Here is a 17246-nt window from a genome sequence, read left to right as displayed (position 1 = left end):
TGAAGACAGTCAGACACAATTGATGCATGTGCTAAAACAGACTCAAACGGAGAACACAAACAGCAGTTTGATGGGCCACCAATTAGCAAGCACAAAAGCAACACACTTTTGCCTGTGAAGTGTGCGTTGCCTAAAAAAAGGCACTTTTCTCAAGTGATTATATGTGATGGCGACACAACACCATGATCTTAAATCAGCTGCAGCCAAGTCTTGTATTTTTACCACAATGAAATCACACAAAAAAATCTGATTCTTGTATACACAGCTGTTCACAACAATCTCTTGATTCTATTATAAAAGATCTATTTCATGCAGCAGTACATGTTGTACCATAAGCCAGTGTGGCAGTGAATTTACACCTGTGTAAGAAAGGTAGTCTTGTCATCTATCAACGGTAATGCACAGTCCACATCTGACCTGTCTGTAATTGTGGTCTTATCCAGGAGTGTTTGTGTGTGTAGGTGTTACTTTATAACTCACAGAGGCAGTAATGGAGGCAAAGTGTGTAAATGAGTGCAGCCTTCTGTCTTATTGGTAAATCTTTGCTGGACCACAGTGCAGACAGGTCCTGTCTCTAGTAATGACTAGCAGTCCACTATGTTGTGGGGCACAGAAACGTTTACAGTTACCTGCCTGTCTGTTTCTCTAATTGGACGTGCTACCCACATAGACTTAAGAATGGACACACACACACACACACACACACAGAATAAAGTAGATACAACAAACCTGCACGAAAATAGGCTTTTAACCACAAACTGTCAGCAGTCACTTCATGGTGAATCCTGACACGGACATCCACCTGAGGTTGACTTAGGTTCTGTTTTTGCTAACACTTTGAGGGTAACAAGGTTTTTAAAGAGGATTAATGGATTTTAGACCTTAAAGTAAGCTCAGCTGTAATACTGTGGGTCTCTTAGGTGAGGTATGTTTTGGGAAATATTGGTAGTCTGGTGCCCAACAGCAAGGTTAATAGATAAACCTTGCTAAAATACCCCATGCAGTTGGACAAGGCAAGTACAAAATAGCACTAAACAACATTTTACCACTCATTATGTCTTTGCTCAAAATATTTTGTGCAACCAGTAAGATCGAGGGAAAAGAGAGACAATATCCCTTGTTACCCTGCTATCAACAAAATACCCTCCTCAGGTGTGCAAGGAAATACCATGCAGAGTGGGAGCACTGTATCTGTCAAACCAGTGGAAATTACTTATGTTAACTAGTCTTATATACCAGATTTGCAACTCCACAAATGGGGTTATGGGGCTAAGTGATTTTCCTACACTTCCTCCACCAGCTAGCTATTGTTGCTTTTATCAAATTTCAAACCCTAGTGCTGTTATGGCTTTGCAAATTGGACCCAAAATGCAGAACATAGACACAGGAAGATGATGCAGTTAGAACTTTTATTTGTTTTATTTGTACATTAGAGAATGGAAGGCACGACCATAACCTTGACAAATGCTGGTAAACAGCCTAAAAAGACAGACTGCTTCCTGTATTATGCTGCTGCTGGCTCTTCTAATACTGCCTTGATCAGTGTCACTCAGTCACAACTACAGTACTTCTTTGTGTTTACCTTAACCACTCCTTGCTGGAAAGCCTTCAGGCAACATGTTCCATCAGTACTGAAAATGCACATCACCTTCTCCACCATTGTGTTCCGGCTGAATCTCATGAGCAACATGTACAAGTTGCAGTTGACATCCATGTATGTCCAGACTATATAATACATGTTGTGACTGATAGGGAGTTTTGACACATGGTGCAACGACAATCACTCGAAGCTCAATATCAGCAAAACCAATGAGCTAGTGGTGGACTACAATGTGTCAAATATGGATGTTGCTGGTCACAATCTCTTCTGTTCCTGAGTTATCATGTAGAGAATAATGTCAAAAAGTGCTTTAGCAGAACATTATAGTGTCACAGTAAAGACTCCAGTTGGACTTTTGTGCCATATTTTAAGAAATTCCCTCAAAGGCATTCCTGAGATTAACATTCATGAGAATGGGATAGAGAGACTGATTGGTGCACAGGCACAAAAATGTTTTTCTTTTTTCAGCAATTCCATAATCACAGGAATATTGAAGGGGCTCTCGGTCCTCGCTCTTGCACTCAATTTGGTGGTGCCATTTAATATGCTGTGGCTGTATCAGCCAATATGTTGGCCTGCACATCTACCTATGAACAGATGTGCAGGTTAGGTCTCTGGAAACAAGAAAGAAAGAAATTTTTCCCCCAATCCTCTCTTCTATCTCAAACCCACAAAAACATGGCGACAAAAGAAGATACCGTCTCAAAAGTCTCAAGAAAATGAAAAACAAAATAAAATAAAGAGGCTGAGGACAATAAATAAATGCAGACAAAGTTAGAACCAGAAAAATAACAAGCAAAATTATTTCAGAATTCATAGGCAGAACTGAAGACAGATACAGATACAAAGACAGGAGAAAAAGATATTCTGTAGCTACATAACCTAACACACACACACAAAAGCGCACACACTGTTCCCCCTCTCTTCAGCAGTTGGTAAATAGAATAATTACTGGGTGGTCAGTGTTGTGTGAAATGACAGCGTGACCACAGCACAATAAAACGCTGCCCAAATGCTGACAGAACATGACGAGCACATGACTGCCCGAATACAAAGTGTGCCTGTATGTATGGCAGAGATAGAAAAGGGGAGTCAAAGTTTGCCTGCGCATGTGTGCGTACATGCACTTTAAAAATAATCAACACTACATTGTGGCAGGACAAAATGGTCTTCTTTTAGCAAACTTGTGCAGATTTGACCCTATAACCTCTTCCATGCAGCTGTGGACAATGGCAAATCCTTGCTAATGTAATCATTTGGACAACATTTTGGACTTGAATTGTGCACTGTTAAATTCAATGGACCAGGTGCATGAAGGTGTTGTGGATGAAGTCACTGCCTAGCAAAAAAAAGACAAAGTGTCTCCTTTTTCCTCTTGCTGTTTACAGGACCACATTACTGACTTAATAATACCATTCAGAACAGCTGTATTCATTTCCCTTTGTATGACAGGTTAAATAATAGAGAGGGGAATGCTATGCAAAGTCTTTGGACAGATTTGAAGGTTGCCATTCCAAGGTACAGCATCTTAAATCACAATGCTTAATTGTGCAAAGCAAAAAACTAATGCAGCAAAATTATAAACTGACACTGGCACTGACTTGTTATCATTTCCCACCCTGTTAGGAAATGACAGATGTATTCAGACGTTAGTGATACCATAGAGAGTTTGCTTAGAATTCAATTATGCCTGTGTGCCACTGCTACATCAACAGACTTTAAATGACTTGAGCCACAAATATACTCTACCTTCATGGCCCAATTTAAAGGTCTCATACTAATTATCTACATGTCTAATATCTTTATATACAGTACATACTGCAAGTAGAAGAAGGAAAATTAAAGAGTTATTTTATTAATCATCGTTAATCTTTTCAGACTTTGTTATTAAAATGTAAATGTAAAACTTATTAAACATTTATTGAATTGTTGCTTGTCATCAGTTCTGTTTGTTGTTTTGCAGGTGAATCTCATGAGGCTTGGAAACATTTAACACCGCTGTTTGCAGTGGGAAAAGAAGTGGCTTTATGACATTATGATGTTTACAGGTTTTGTCTTGGAGGTGTTTCATTTCATTTTCAAGTTTTAATGGTGCACAGCAAGACACAAAAGTGAGGGTAAAAAAACAAAGGCTTCCTATATTGATGGAAACCAAAAGGTGAGGACAGAGCATGTGAGAATAACAGTTGAAAATAATAGATCTGAATTCATTAGTCACCTTTCATCAGTTTTGTGATAATCATTGTCATGCATATGGGAAAAGGGAAAATGAATGGGTTTTGGACTAAATTGGATTCGCAGTGCTCTTTGGCTCTTGTTCTCCTTCCAAAAAGGGTTGAGAATGGGTGTTACAGAGGGGCGTAAATTGGCAAGGCCCACATACTGTGGTAGTGCCAGTGTGGCGGCGGTTAAGAGTTGAATGAAACTGACATGCTTTTTGATAGCCGGTGAGGTCTGAACTCTGCCATCCTGGAGGATCACCTCTGCTTCTTGTGAAGTCCTGCTGTTTCTGTTTTCCTACCAGCAGATTGTGGCCATTTGAAAGGCCAACATGTTGGCTATTCATTGCTATGATTTCAAAACTGGGTACGTTCATGATTAGCAAAAGGCACATACATTAAAGGAATAATATATAAATAATGCTTTATTTCTCTGATCTCAACTGTTGAGCAGACAAACAGCCAAGCGACAAGAAAAAAATCCTTTGTTGCTATGTCTAATTAGCAAATAAGCAAGACAAGGAGAAAGAAGACAACAGACTTGAATAGAGAGAAAAAAGAAAGCAAAAAAGATAGTGTTTGAGTTTTGTTTCTTTTATCTATTAGGGTACTGTAGTGTCAAAATTATAATAAATAATAAACAGGTTTGCAAAAAAACATGTTATGATAGGTCAAATTATACTGCAATTATTAATATACATGTAATGAACACTTAACAGCAGCTGTATAGTCGTGCTGTATAAACGTACTGCCAAGCAGTATCTTGTTTTGTTATTGTTTGTTACTTTGGATTTGTTTTGTTATGTATACAAGACAAAATGATAAACACTCAAGTTTATCAAATTGTTGAATTTTTGGAAATACTTGTGGACCATCATTTGAGACTTTTTTAATATATTCTCAAGTATTTAAACTCATTGTGAGAGATGTCAGACGGATTTAACTTGTTCAACTTCAGAGGAAAACATTAAATCGTAATACACCATATCTTTATGGGGCTGATTTGTCAGGAGTAGACTTGGCCCCTTACTTCCAGTGACGGGAAATCTTAATGCTTCAGCATACCAAGACATTTTGAACAACGCTATGCTTCCAATAAATGGACAAAATTCCCACAGAAACACTCCAAAATCTTGTGGAAAGCCTTCCCAGAAGAGTGGAAGCTGTTATAGCTGCAAAGCTGTCTGTGTATCTAGAATGTGGTGCCATTAAAGTCCCTGTTGGTGTAATGGTCAGGTGTCCCAGTATTTTTGTCTTTATAGTGTATCATGATTGGCAAGGATGAAAGAGGTTCATTTCAAGGGCAGTTTATTTGGAATTGATTGCATTATGTTTTTATTTACACTTTACACAACCTTCCAACTTTTTTGGAATCAGTGTTATACATTAAATCAATGACTATTTTCAACTGTTAACTGACTAATCTACTATCTGGTCAAATGAATGAGAGGTATACACTGTATGGTACCAGCAAACCAACCAGTCGACAGACTGGCCAATATACAGGCTGACTGATTAAATAGTCTGCATGGTCTCGTACATGTAGGCAACCAACTGAATGACCAAGAGGCTTCCTCAGCTGACAGACTGATTAACTGTTTGGCTGTCTTACTGACTGTGTAATAAGTGAAAGGTTGTGTGTTTATAAAGCAGCCATAGCTGTGGCAACTCTGTCAGCATCTGATTGACAGTCCTGCCTGGCAACTGTTAACTGGTTGTCCTCCAAAGTGGAGGGGTGGGGGGTGGGGGGTCAGGTGGTCAGGTGCCCTTATACGGTAATATTAACTGATAGCAGTAAATTATCGCCCAGCCTCACTGCTGTATGTGTAGGAAACAATATTTTGTCTGTAAGACACCTGGAGGAGATGTGGGATTTATATTAACAACACTGCAAACAGCCTTCACACTCAGGTTTCTGTCCAAGTCTGTTCTCTGACAACCGTTATGTGGGCTTCCTACTAGTTATAGCTGATTTTTTTTGTCATTCTCTGTGTTGAGGAATGTGTGCTTTACCTTTAGATATGTCAGGTTAGGCCACAGACCTTCAACCAATATATTATTTGTAGGTGTATTGAGCAAACAGCCTTAGCCAATGCTATGCTCATAAAAACACAACAGTACTTAAGCAGTCAGGAGAAACAGATTAATGAGTATACTGAACAGTTCATTCCACAGAAAGCTAAAGCAAATTCTCAGAACTTACCGGATGCGAGCCTCAGCTTCAGTGGCTGCCTGGGTGTACTGTTCAGCTGTCTGCTTGTAGTTGTCAAGGTTCTGGAAGGAAAGAGACAGCGAGAAAAAGAAAGGTGAGAATCAATGAAGGCGTATTTTACAGCTATGCAAAGTTCTTCTTTCTACTACTACTAATGTTATTTGAATATTCTGAATGTAGAGTGGCCTGCTCGGGCATATGCAGGTTTTAGTGATAACTTTCCATTTAATCAATTAAATTTTCAAGTCACATCATGTCAAGGCCTAAAAAAAACAAGACAGACAAATTAGAGCTTGAAAAATATTGCGTTTTATACATCAAATTATTATAACTGTTTTGTTAGATTCAATTCAGGCTCTAATAAGCCAGAGACGATAAGCAACATGCAAAAAGCACTACTAGAAAAGTCACATTTGTTAAATTAGTGACCTTTGAATTCTACAGTGCTGCTTACAAATCTGAATGCTGATTGCCTCTTGGTTCTCTATAATGGGTTTTTTTTTCCTTCACGCGAGAAAAAAATGGCCTTTGAACAGCAATTACGAAAGAGATGGAGCCCGTACCTAGAGGGCAAGGTCATACACAGTACACCTCTACTGGAGTAATCAATGACCACAGTGTTAACTACTATGCACCCCACTCTGAGCTTCTCACAAGGTGATAAACTGACTAGTAAGAAGTCTATATATTTATAGAAGTGTAGGTTTTAGAAAAATAGAAAGGTGTGCAGCATTTCCAGCACCAGTGCTGACAACATGTCCAAAATCTGTAAAGATAAATGAGCTCCTTACCCGCTTTAAGTCAAAACACACGAAATACAGTTTGTCTAGAACAAACACAAAGTAAAATCTCTCGCGCCCTCCCTCTCACACACATTCACCATGCAGTAATCACCATTTTAAACCAATAACCGCGGTGCTCACTCTTTGACTTAATTACTGCCTATATTCCCAATAGATGGGGTGATAGGAGAGGAAGATAATTGAAGTGACTGAGCAGCAAAAGAGATGGGATCAAACACAAACCTCCTCCACAATCCCTAGCCCTCTACTCCTACAGTGCCCCCTCGTCATTTTCATATCTCATTATTTCACGTTAATCTGTAGACATGCTTCTCCTGGTCTGAATGTCTGGTGTTAGAAAAGACTCCGGTAATGTCATATGCATCTTTTTCTTTAATCCTATCTGCTAGTATTCACTACAATGTGATAATCTGCACCTCTATCCTTTTCCTGCCTGTTTTAAGGAGAAGACAGTATAACATAAGTCGTAGTCTAGTATGAAAAAAGAAGATATTAAAAACCTTTAAGTCAACTTTCAACAGCCAATATCAATTTGTGGATATCATCTACACTGGGACTTTTGTGGCCATTTTTCTGGATTTGAGACATAAAGATGATGTCCCCATTTTTAATTGTGTCAACTAATTTTTAATTGGCTCACCCTTCCAACTTGGGAAACAGAAATATATATATATATATATATATATATATATGTATATATGTGTGTGTGTGTGTGTGTGTGTGTGGGCAGCAGTTTAGAGATCTGCAACCAAGCCACAGACAATATACTGCACATTGAGTCCACCTAGACTTTACCTTTCTTGCTCCATCTGAGTTTGTGCTCTGTTTTTGTCTGTCATGGTGATTCACAATGTGGAAATGCCAAACATCCCTAGGTGTAAGACTTCATCCCTGTAATTTATGTTTCCTGGATGTGTTATATTGGATTTTCCAGGACAGGGCTCAGGATTAGACTCCTGTTGCTGCTAAGTCTCCCCATTGCTAATATGTGGACTAGACTTAAATACCACACCTTGACAGGGAGGAAATAACTCCAAAGGAAGTTAAGCACATTTGATCTCAGTATTTACCTTTAAAGACATTCCAACAATGCAGAGCCTTTACTTGGACTGGCAGTAACATTAGCAAATAACTACCTTAATTTGACAGTGATTCATGGACATTAAAGGGGCAGTAAGCAGTGTTTTCCCTACCACTGCCTTTGTGGCCTATATGTTCAGAAACACTTCTTTTCAGAGACCTTCATTTGGAAATTTTATTTTGAAATTGAGGGTTTATTTCCATTTCCTTCTAAGTCTGCTCATCCTCTCTTCTACTGTATGTTTAAGTTGTCAATGACGGCCAAAACTCACTGAAGACGTTAACTGTTTACTAGTATAAGGTTCATATAGCACATGATTCTTCTTAGTCAATGCTAATAGTCAAAACATTTACTATACCGCAGTAATGTTGGTAAAGCCTGTTTGATTTTAGCTCAATAGTTTCAATGCGTTCACTGTCACTTTGCTGTTATGCCTAGTCTCCCACCACACACACACACATATATATACACAAATCGGTCAATGTAACACTTGTAAGTTGTACTACTTGTTGGGGAAGAGTTAGCTGATACTTTGGCTGACTTGCTGGTGATATGTGGAAATGTGGAAAGAATGTGACCACATGTTAGCGACTTAGCCTTTAGCCTAAGGTCGTGGGCTCAGTGGGTACACTCAACAGAGGAAGGCTGAGCTGAAACTTGAAAGTCTGTAGTTGCCCTGTGGGACATCCAGCGTTTGAGCCAAGATAAAAAGGCTCTACAGGGGCTTAAATCCACGGGTGTGGCAGATTACGCAGGACATAGAGAGTAAGGCACCAGCAAGGGAGGCAGCCAGAAGATGGTTTAAAGGTAACGTGAACTTCTCACTGACAACTGGTATGTCATACCAGGGCAGCAGCTGATACAACTCAAATTCAAATGATTGTCTGTTGTCAGATTTCTGAATGTCATCACAAAAACTAAAACTAAATTTCAATAAAGTCATTCATCAGATTAAACAGGCTCAGCAAACCGCCATTAACAGAGGGTGTAAATGAGGTTTGCAGGCAGTTACAAGGACAAAAGTCTGTTTTTTCATGCAGTGAGAAGAGTGGCAGGGAACTGAGTGGAGCAGGAGGAAAAGAGTAAGCAGCAAGTACAGCATGTTCAGTGCAGATTACAGTTAACCAGTGAATATAGGCTACAGCTTCTCAAGTCAAGACCAAAGTAAAGTTCCAGTGTGTTGTTTCCCCGCTGCTGTAGAGGTAAAAAATCAAAATCAGTAGGGAGAAGTAGAAACATCTCCTATGATCCCTAGCAACAGTCTGGAAACTGAGTATAAAAGACTAACAGCCAAAAAAAAATGTTGTTATTTTGTTTTTAAGAACATAATGTATGGTTAGTATATCCAAATCTTTATCTGCACTGGCCAGAAATGTTAAGTTTAAACAGAACGAAAAAGACAGCATTCAAATGTTGATTTAATTCATCCGTTAAAAGTGTAATTTTATTTAATTTAATGCCATGCATTGGTGATGAATGTTTAACTGGTGAAATTGCCACCTTCATTTGAAATCAGTCTGCAAATGTAGAATTTTGCTCATAAACTACTCTATAAATTCTCATTTATCCCACAGTTTCGGGTCTCTCATTCATGGAAATTAATTCACACAAACAGTCACAACAGCTCTATACATTTGAAGATTTTTACCATGGAGATTTGTAAATGGGGTAGTTTGATGCTTACGGGAGTTTGCTGTAACAGAATTTACTGATAGGACTATAATCTTTCTGGCTGCTTACAGAACAAGGAAAAGTGGGAAAAATGAGGACAGCGGAAGTGTGAAGGTAGTGATTGGACTGGCAGGTACAGCTAATCCAGTCAAAACATTGAGGGACTGCAAGACTGTGTATCATTTTTGTGTGTAACATGTTTTTTGTGTGTGTCTCTGTTGACAGAACAGACCCAAAACAACAGCCCTGGCTCAGCTCTCATGACACCAGAGAAGTCGCTACGCTATCACTGGCAGACACTGAGCTCTTCCCAGTCATTTGCACCATGGGGACAAAAGCCCCGTGTGGAGAGACAGAAAGGGGGTATGATAACCCTCAACTGGGGGAAAAACAAGGATTTGGGGGTTGCTGGAAAGACTCACGGAAGGGATTAGTATGGGTGCATGTGTGCTGTGTGTGCGTGTAAGCTTGCATACATTCAGGTGTGTGTCTAAAGCTGTGTTTGTATGTGAATGCTTGCGTTCAGATGATCCTTGCAGGCACACTCGTCTGAACAACCTCCAGCCACTGTGGATTGAGATCGGCTGATGTCAGGATTTTGAGGGAGGGGCTCTGTGCCTGGACGAAGGAGGATTAATTCTTTGGGGGGGGGGGATTAAAGAAGGTGAATATTAAACTGAGGCTTGTTTACAGAGTCAGAGGGTATGTTGCCACAAGGAGACAGATATACTGCACCGGTACACTGGGAAAAGATTAGGGAGGCATCCACAAATAAATGAGAGAGGGTGTGGAGAGGATTGGAAGAGAGGAAAAGCGGAGGATATACTGTTATGTTTGTGTGTGTGTCTGTGTGTGTCTGTGTGTGTCGGGGGGGGGGGGGTGTTCAGTCTTGGGATGTCTTTGAGTGTGTGTGTGAACCTGTATGTGTGAGTGAGAGGGGAAATGCAACATTGCACAGTAGATTGGCCACTCTATCACAATTACTTGTGAAGTGACAACATACACACAAACTTGTCACCATAACACACACACACACACACACACACACACACGCACACACACAGAGCACCTTTAGACCACAGTCTGTTATCAACATTCATCCCTTTGGCAAACTGGACACCAGAGTGTGTTTGAATGTATTTTCATACAGGTAATCAACCGCAAAAACACACACACACACACACACACACACACACACACACAAACATACACACAAAGCCTATTAGAAGGGGGCTGCTGCTAAGCCACAGTAAAATGTTGATTCAGGGGAAGATCACACAACAATTATCAGTGGATTCTCCTTCTAATCTGAATGCTCTTACCTTCATCTTAAATCTCTGCCTCAGATCGTCAACACATCCAAACAGTAGCGCAAATGTGTGAGCATGAGTGTCTGCTTGTGCATGTAGGTATGAAAAAACTCCCACCTCTGGGATTATTTAAGAATAAAAGCACAGAATAATATTCACACTTTGACAATGGCATCCAACACCTTTAAATCTAAAAGCCTTGCATTAATAGGATCTAATATAGTACTGATTTTGAAGGAAGCCCTGACTGAACAAAGCGGTCTTCACACTCCTGGATCAGAATATATGTGAAAAGTGAGACATTACTGCTTCAAATTGTGTGTTACGTTTATGTATATGTCAGTCACAATTCAACCCTTAAGTGGCCATTTATTTCAGCCAAACTAGTATTTGCCAGGTATGAGAGAGTGAAAAGAAGAAAAATAGCCAGGGTAAAGGAAAGGGGGCATGAAAGGAGGTCTGGATGAATGGAGTGCTATATTGGAAAATGAGGGAGGAGAACGAGGGAAATGGACGCCGTCTCAGGGCTCCGGCTCAAGATAGACCGTCTGTTTAATGCACAGTCCATATAGCCTCTTTATCTCTCGCTCTCAGTCACCCTCTTTCTCATTCCCTCATCCACATGCAGGTCAGCTGCAAGCAAGTGAGGGGTGAAAAAAAGCGGTAGAAAAAGCGACTGCAGCGGCGAGTGGAGAAAGATAGAGCATCCTCCACTCTTCTGCCAATCAGTCTCTTCCGTCAAGCATTGCAGCGCGCGCTGCTTGCCGCACGCTGAGCAGGGGCCCTTCCATTTAACTTGACTATGTAAAAGGTTTTCTCAGAGGCCTAAAGGAGGCGAGTGCCAGGGACTAGATAAGGTCCCCCGTCTGCCTGATGGGCCCTGCCGAATGGAGAAAGAGGGGGGGGAGAGGGGTGGAGGGGGAGTCAAGTTCCAAAGAGTGTCTACTGAATACTGGAGGGAGAGTTGTGGATGTGAGGGGAGAGAAAGGAGGGTGGACCAGGAGGAGGTGAGACTTTATGTGTGTCAACCTTCATCTTTTCAGCCTTCATTTGTTTAGTGTGTGTTGTTTTCAGTTAATGTCAACTTATCATCAATAAAATATTGTGTCTACAATCTTACATTCTTTGTTCATATTTGTGCTTGTTCTCTGTGTTTCTCTGATATTTTCCTTCCTTTCTTTACCTCACATGCACTCTGTAATTGTGTCTTCCTGCATCTGGTCCTTTTGTCTAGCCTCTGCCTGTCCCTGAAAGTGGAAAGCAACTTTTTCCTGCCCTAAAATCATCCACAAGTCCCAGTTGCTCACCAAGTCAAAGTCACAAACTGCTCACAAAGTTTACTCTCTAAGCAGACAACATTTATCAAACCACTATGCTTTTAGCTTTCACAAGGTGCAAAATATCAACAATGCATTAGTGTTCGGGTGGAGGGAACACAGGTGATAATTTCTTAAAAGCACCCAACAAAGCACTTTTCCTTCTTTTTTTTAAAAAGACCACAGGGTGCCTGGCAAGAGGACACAGTGATGAGAAAAGCACAGTACATCTGATTAAATGAATGAAGCTCTGCTGTGAAACCTCTCCCGAGTGGTGGTCCATCAACAGCGAGTCGTGTCTCTCGTCTGCCTGCTGAAACTTTCAATTCATTTACATTTACATTTTGACACTAGTATGTGGGCTTGACATTTCCAAGATTGGAGAGAGTGACTCAAAAAGATTTTACTCTCCAAGGAGAGCGAGTAATATGTCATTTTAAGACTTCAAGTTCTGATATTCCTGATGTGTAAAGACTTCTCAGAAAAGCCTACAAGATGTTTTTAATCTCATTAATGAGGCCTCCTGTTATCCATGTCAATTTTTTTTTTAAGTCAGCATCTCACACACTGAACGTCCCCTTTCTCCCAAGAACTAAAGTTTCTGGACCATCAACAATATGAAAATGATTTTAATTAATGCAGTGCAAGTAAAAAAAAAACACATGAGGAAACATCTTTCTAGAAGGAGGTGAGTTCTGGCTATTTTCGTTTAACCAGTATAGTGGCCATTCAAACCCTGCCTGTTGCTTGGCCTCCAGTATTGGTGCGAGCAGCTTTTGAGGGAACTGCTCATCCAAACTATTTTAATCATCATCCAATTTCCACATCACTGCTGTGACATGATATTAATAACGACAAAAGAACCTTTTTGTCAGATGAGCGATCATAAAAATACTGGATCTTGAATTCAAAAGGATTGGTGTGACACAAATTAATTTAAACAATGTATGTCATAGCAACACTTCACCTGAGCTGGAGTATGTGTATTTTTACTCAAGTGCTTGAAAACCTAAAATGGCTACAACATGGAGTATTATGAAATCATGCAGTTAAGATAGAAAAGAAAAAGAAAAGTAAAATAACTGAAACACGGGGCCAATGAAGAGTGTTATGTTGCTGCCCTTCTTCACAGCAGTACAGCTTAGCTTCTTACAGGGGCAGTACCGCATCTTCTCCAGTGTAAACAACGATGCTGACCACCATTGACTGTAAGCTTTGTTTTCACTGTCTTCTTTTGTCTTTTTAGAGCTACAGTAGTTACTTTTCTCTGACTATTTGTCCGTCGTCTCGTCTTTGTGTGCATCCCACTCACTTGAGTCGAGTCCCGATGCCCCAGTAATACACTCGGCAAGTGTGAAAGAGACTGGTTGAACAGTTTGAAATATTTGGTGTACATCAGATGGTATAGATGTTTATTAGATGGAAAATGGTTCTTACCCTTTTCTCCAGTATTTCTATTTGTTCTTTATAGAAGCTGGAGATGCTGGCCAGTTCCTTCTCTTTGTTCTCCAGTTGTTTGGCCTGAGAAAGAAGAAGAAAGGGAATCAGGCAAGAAGAAGACAATAACACAAGTTTGTAAGAATTGTAGGATATGAAGGATGACATTACAATTTACTACACTAATATGAGACGGGTGGGTGGGTGTAAATACTAAATTTTGACTGCCTGCAACATGAGGAGAAGGAAATCTTTTAACTGACATGGTTATTAAGTGGGTGGAATGATGCTAAAGGCTTTGGGCCAAAAGAAAAAACATAAAGGTTGAACAATAAGTCGAATATTAAAGGAATACCAACATCCAAAACACAGGGTTATAAAAGAAGACAGAGAAGCAAAGGCCTACAAATCACATTCTCTAGAATTAAGAGCTAATGCTTATTTGATAACCCTAGCAAAAATCATATTATCATTTTTATATTTTACCATTAAATTTTTGTGAAAAGGAAATGCAAAAATAATTATTCCCACCAAAACTGTGACTCATATTGCAATAGCAGCATCTGTCTGAGTAATTGCAATAGTGTTTATTTCCTTTTAAATATCTTTTAACCCCACAACACATTTACTGCACACGTTGCACACACGGGACACACCAGCCTGAGTTAAAAGCCAAGGTGAGAAGAGATGAGGCAACCTATTCATTTCCACTGCCCAAAAAGACTTTTATCAGTGGTTTCTGACAAACTGATAAATATAACCTAAGTGACATCTCACCTATGATGCAAAATGCAATTCAACATATCAATCAGCTGTGCTTCATGTTCCAATTAAACATAACCACTAAGCTACAAGGGACCTTATAAATTTCTTTTCACAAATCTATGATGCTTGCTACACCACAAAGTAAAACATAAAAGAATGGCTATTAAACAGCAGGTCCATCTAGTGTAGCAGAACTTACAAAACTACTCAGGTGGCATGTGACTGGCACAGCGACAGCAGGGGCTGACATGGTGATGCTGGCTTTAAGATGAGGTGAAACACTTTAACATGCTCGCTGAGCCAAGCTTTGACAGGTAGCACGATGGCAGATAGGCTGTAGGAAGACCCATAGTTTGAGCTATAGCCCATAGCAGCATGCAAGTAGAGGAAGATAAGCAGATGTCAACAAGATGAACTGTGAAAACAAGTTACCAAATCACTTTGAAGTCAGAAATGTACAAGCAGTAGGAATATTAAATACAAGAGGAGAGATTCACTACAAGATGTTTCGCAAAGGGGCTATCCTGTCTTAACAGTATGAGGCTTAGCAGTGTGTCAATATCATCACATAATTTATAAACACGGAATGGAATGGGACTTCTTTATGGTGCACATAAATTAATATAACATCATAAACAGACACATACAGTACAGAAGAGAAGTCAAGGAAATGAGCATGACCTAAAATTGAAGACAGTGGTGAGCATTGTCAAGGTATCAGTGTTGGTAACTGACAAGAAAACTACTGCCATTAGCTTTATTGCAGATTTTCTCTTGGAACATAAAAGCAACTATCACACATTTATTTATTTTGCAACAGAGTATGATGAGGTGTCTATACAAAAGCATAATCTCAAACCCATTATCAGAAAATACACTATATACATTGTATTTCAATTGAGCAAAGTGAACTAATTCAAGCTGCAGAGATGCCGGTGAGCTCCAATTGAACTGATGCACTAAAGACCTTGCAGCATGGTTTAGATCTCTGTGTTAACATGCATCTGTCAGAGGTTTGGTCATGCTGTGGAGAGTGTGCAGTGGATCAAAGAGAGACCTCAGCATCTCTACAAACACATATTATGGCTAAAATACAGAAAAGGATAACCATCTTGTGTGCACCAAGTGAGTACTGCACATGGTTAAATTCTCTCCAGTATGCATGACTCTTTACAGGGTAACACATGTGGCTGCATATTAAAATATTTATTAATCGGTGCTGTGGCACCTGTAAACAAACACGGTTTCTAACCAGTAAAGGTAATGAGTTAAGCAGTACTACAGCAGTATGAACATGATATGGTGCATGAACACAATGAAGCGGGCTGGGAGTGAGGCAGCAAAAGGCAGCAATGGGGCATGGATTTATGTTGCATTGAAATAGAAAGTGTGTATTACAAACAGACACACACACACGCACACACACACACACACAGTAATATGCCGTAGTGTAATGGTGACTGATTGTTATATCCGAGTTGTGCATTAGTGAGTGTGATATAGATGAGATGGAGCAACAGTATCTTCCCTGGGCGATCTGCAGATCTTCTGTGCTTTTTGCAGATATGGTGAAAACAGAAGTGCAGACACACAGAAACATTTTAATAGAGATTTACATTAAATTTATTGTAATCCAATCTAATCTTATCCTAACTTAACAGGCACATGCATCGCCAACAACTCCATCTGCAAATCCCTGCACTGTGCTCGCTGCACTTTTTCTTTACAGTTGCTGTTTGATGCTTAAGGGTTGTACGTGTGTGTGTGTGTGTGTGTGTGTGTGTGTGTGTGTGTGTATAAAATCACCTCTGCTAGCAGCACAGATGATGTGTAATTTTCTAACTGAATACCTCCCAAAGTGTTGTTGTGTGGAATGGTGGCGGCGGCACACTCACAGCCTCGCTTTAATGCACAATGAAAACATGACATTTGAATGGAGAATAGAGAGAGAGAGAGAGAAAGGAAAAGGAAGAGAGAACGGAGTTCAGAAAAAAGGAAGGCTCCAGCAATGGCTGCAAATGCTGCTTACCCAGGCATCCAAATCTGCTGGCTAGGAAAGAGAGAGGGAATAGGTGTCAGTGAGGTGGTGGAGGGTGTGAGGAAAGCACAGGGTTGGGAGAGATGGAGATTGAAACAAACAAGAATAGCGTCAGGTATAATTAGGAATAAAATGAAAGGAAGCAGACAGGAACTAGGCAAAGATAAAGAGATAACTGTGGAAAAAGGGGAAAACAAGGTTAGTACAGCTGGTCAAAGAGTAATCAACACCATTATGTACAAGTTGTACATGTTAGGCTGAGGACCACTAAAGCCTTACTGGCCAGATGTCTGATGTTGTGAGAGGTGTAATTGTGCCTTCCAACAGTGTCATAATAACATATTAAGATCCAACGTGTTCCAACGAGCATTTAGTGACCAACTAACTTATTACCTTGCCAAAGCATTGAAGCAACATATGAATTTCAACTAAATAATCTTTAGTCATTTTGGTGAAACGGGCAGCTAAATCATTTCTCTAGAGAGTCGATAGCACTGAACAAGAGCAGCATCCACAAACACTGACACAACAGGTGGTGGTACTCGCCTTTAAATCTGGTTAGTAGTAGTAGTAGAAGAAGAAGTAGTAGTAGTAGTAGTAGTAGTAGTAGTAGTAGAAGAAGAAGAAGAAGAAGAAGAAGAAGAAGAAGAAGAAGAGGAGGAGGAGGAGGAGGAGGAGGAAGAAGAGCAGGGCTGAAAAAATATGTGTCATAAATCCAGAACGCTAACTGCATGTCAGTTCTACTTTCACATCCCATCTGTCTTGTTTCCCTTTGCTGCTATGAACTGAAATAA

At 40.0% G+C, this 17246-nt stretch overlaps 1 protein-coding gene across 2 annotated transcripts in view; it reads right to left on the bottom strand.

Annotated features, from left to right (window-relative positions):
- Nucleotides 1-17246, bottom strand: part of LOC124056665 (MICOS complex subunit mic25a-like) — a 51669-nt gene that overhangs the window by 18963 nt on the left and 15460 nt on the right. The window contains exons 5-7 of one of the 2 annotated variants that reach the window (XM_046384333.1): nt 16444-16464; nt 13650-13733; nt 6023-6093 (exon numbers count right to left, since the gene is read on the bottom strand). In XM_046384333.1, the coding sequence (XP_046240289.1) occupies nt 6023-6093; nt 13650-13733; nt 16444-16464 (176 nt within the window). The remainder of the gene's footprint in view (nt 1-6022; nt 6094-13649; nt 13734-16443; nt 16465-17246) is intronic. The other variant, XM_046384334.1, reaches the window with a different exon arrangement.

Source organism: Scatophagus argus, chromosome 3, assembly GCF_020382885.2.
Source record: "Scatophagus argus isolate fScaArg1 chromosome 3, fScaArg1.pri, whole genome shotgun sequence".
NCBI classification, from domain to species: Eukaryota; Metazoa; Chordata; class Actinopteri; family Scatophagidae; genus Scatophagus; species Scatophagus argus.
The sequence above is the reverse complement of the archived record's forward strand: the minus strand, read 5'-3'. Positions and strand labels throughout refer to the sequence as shown.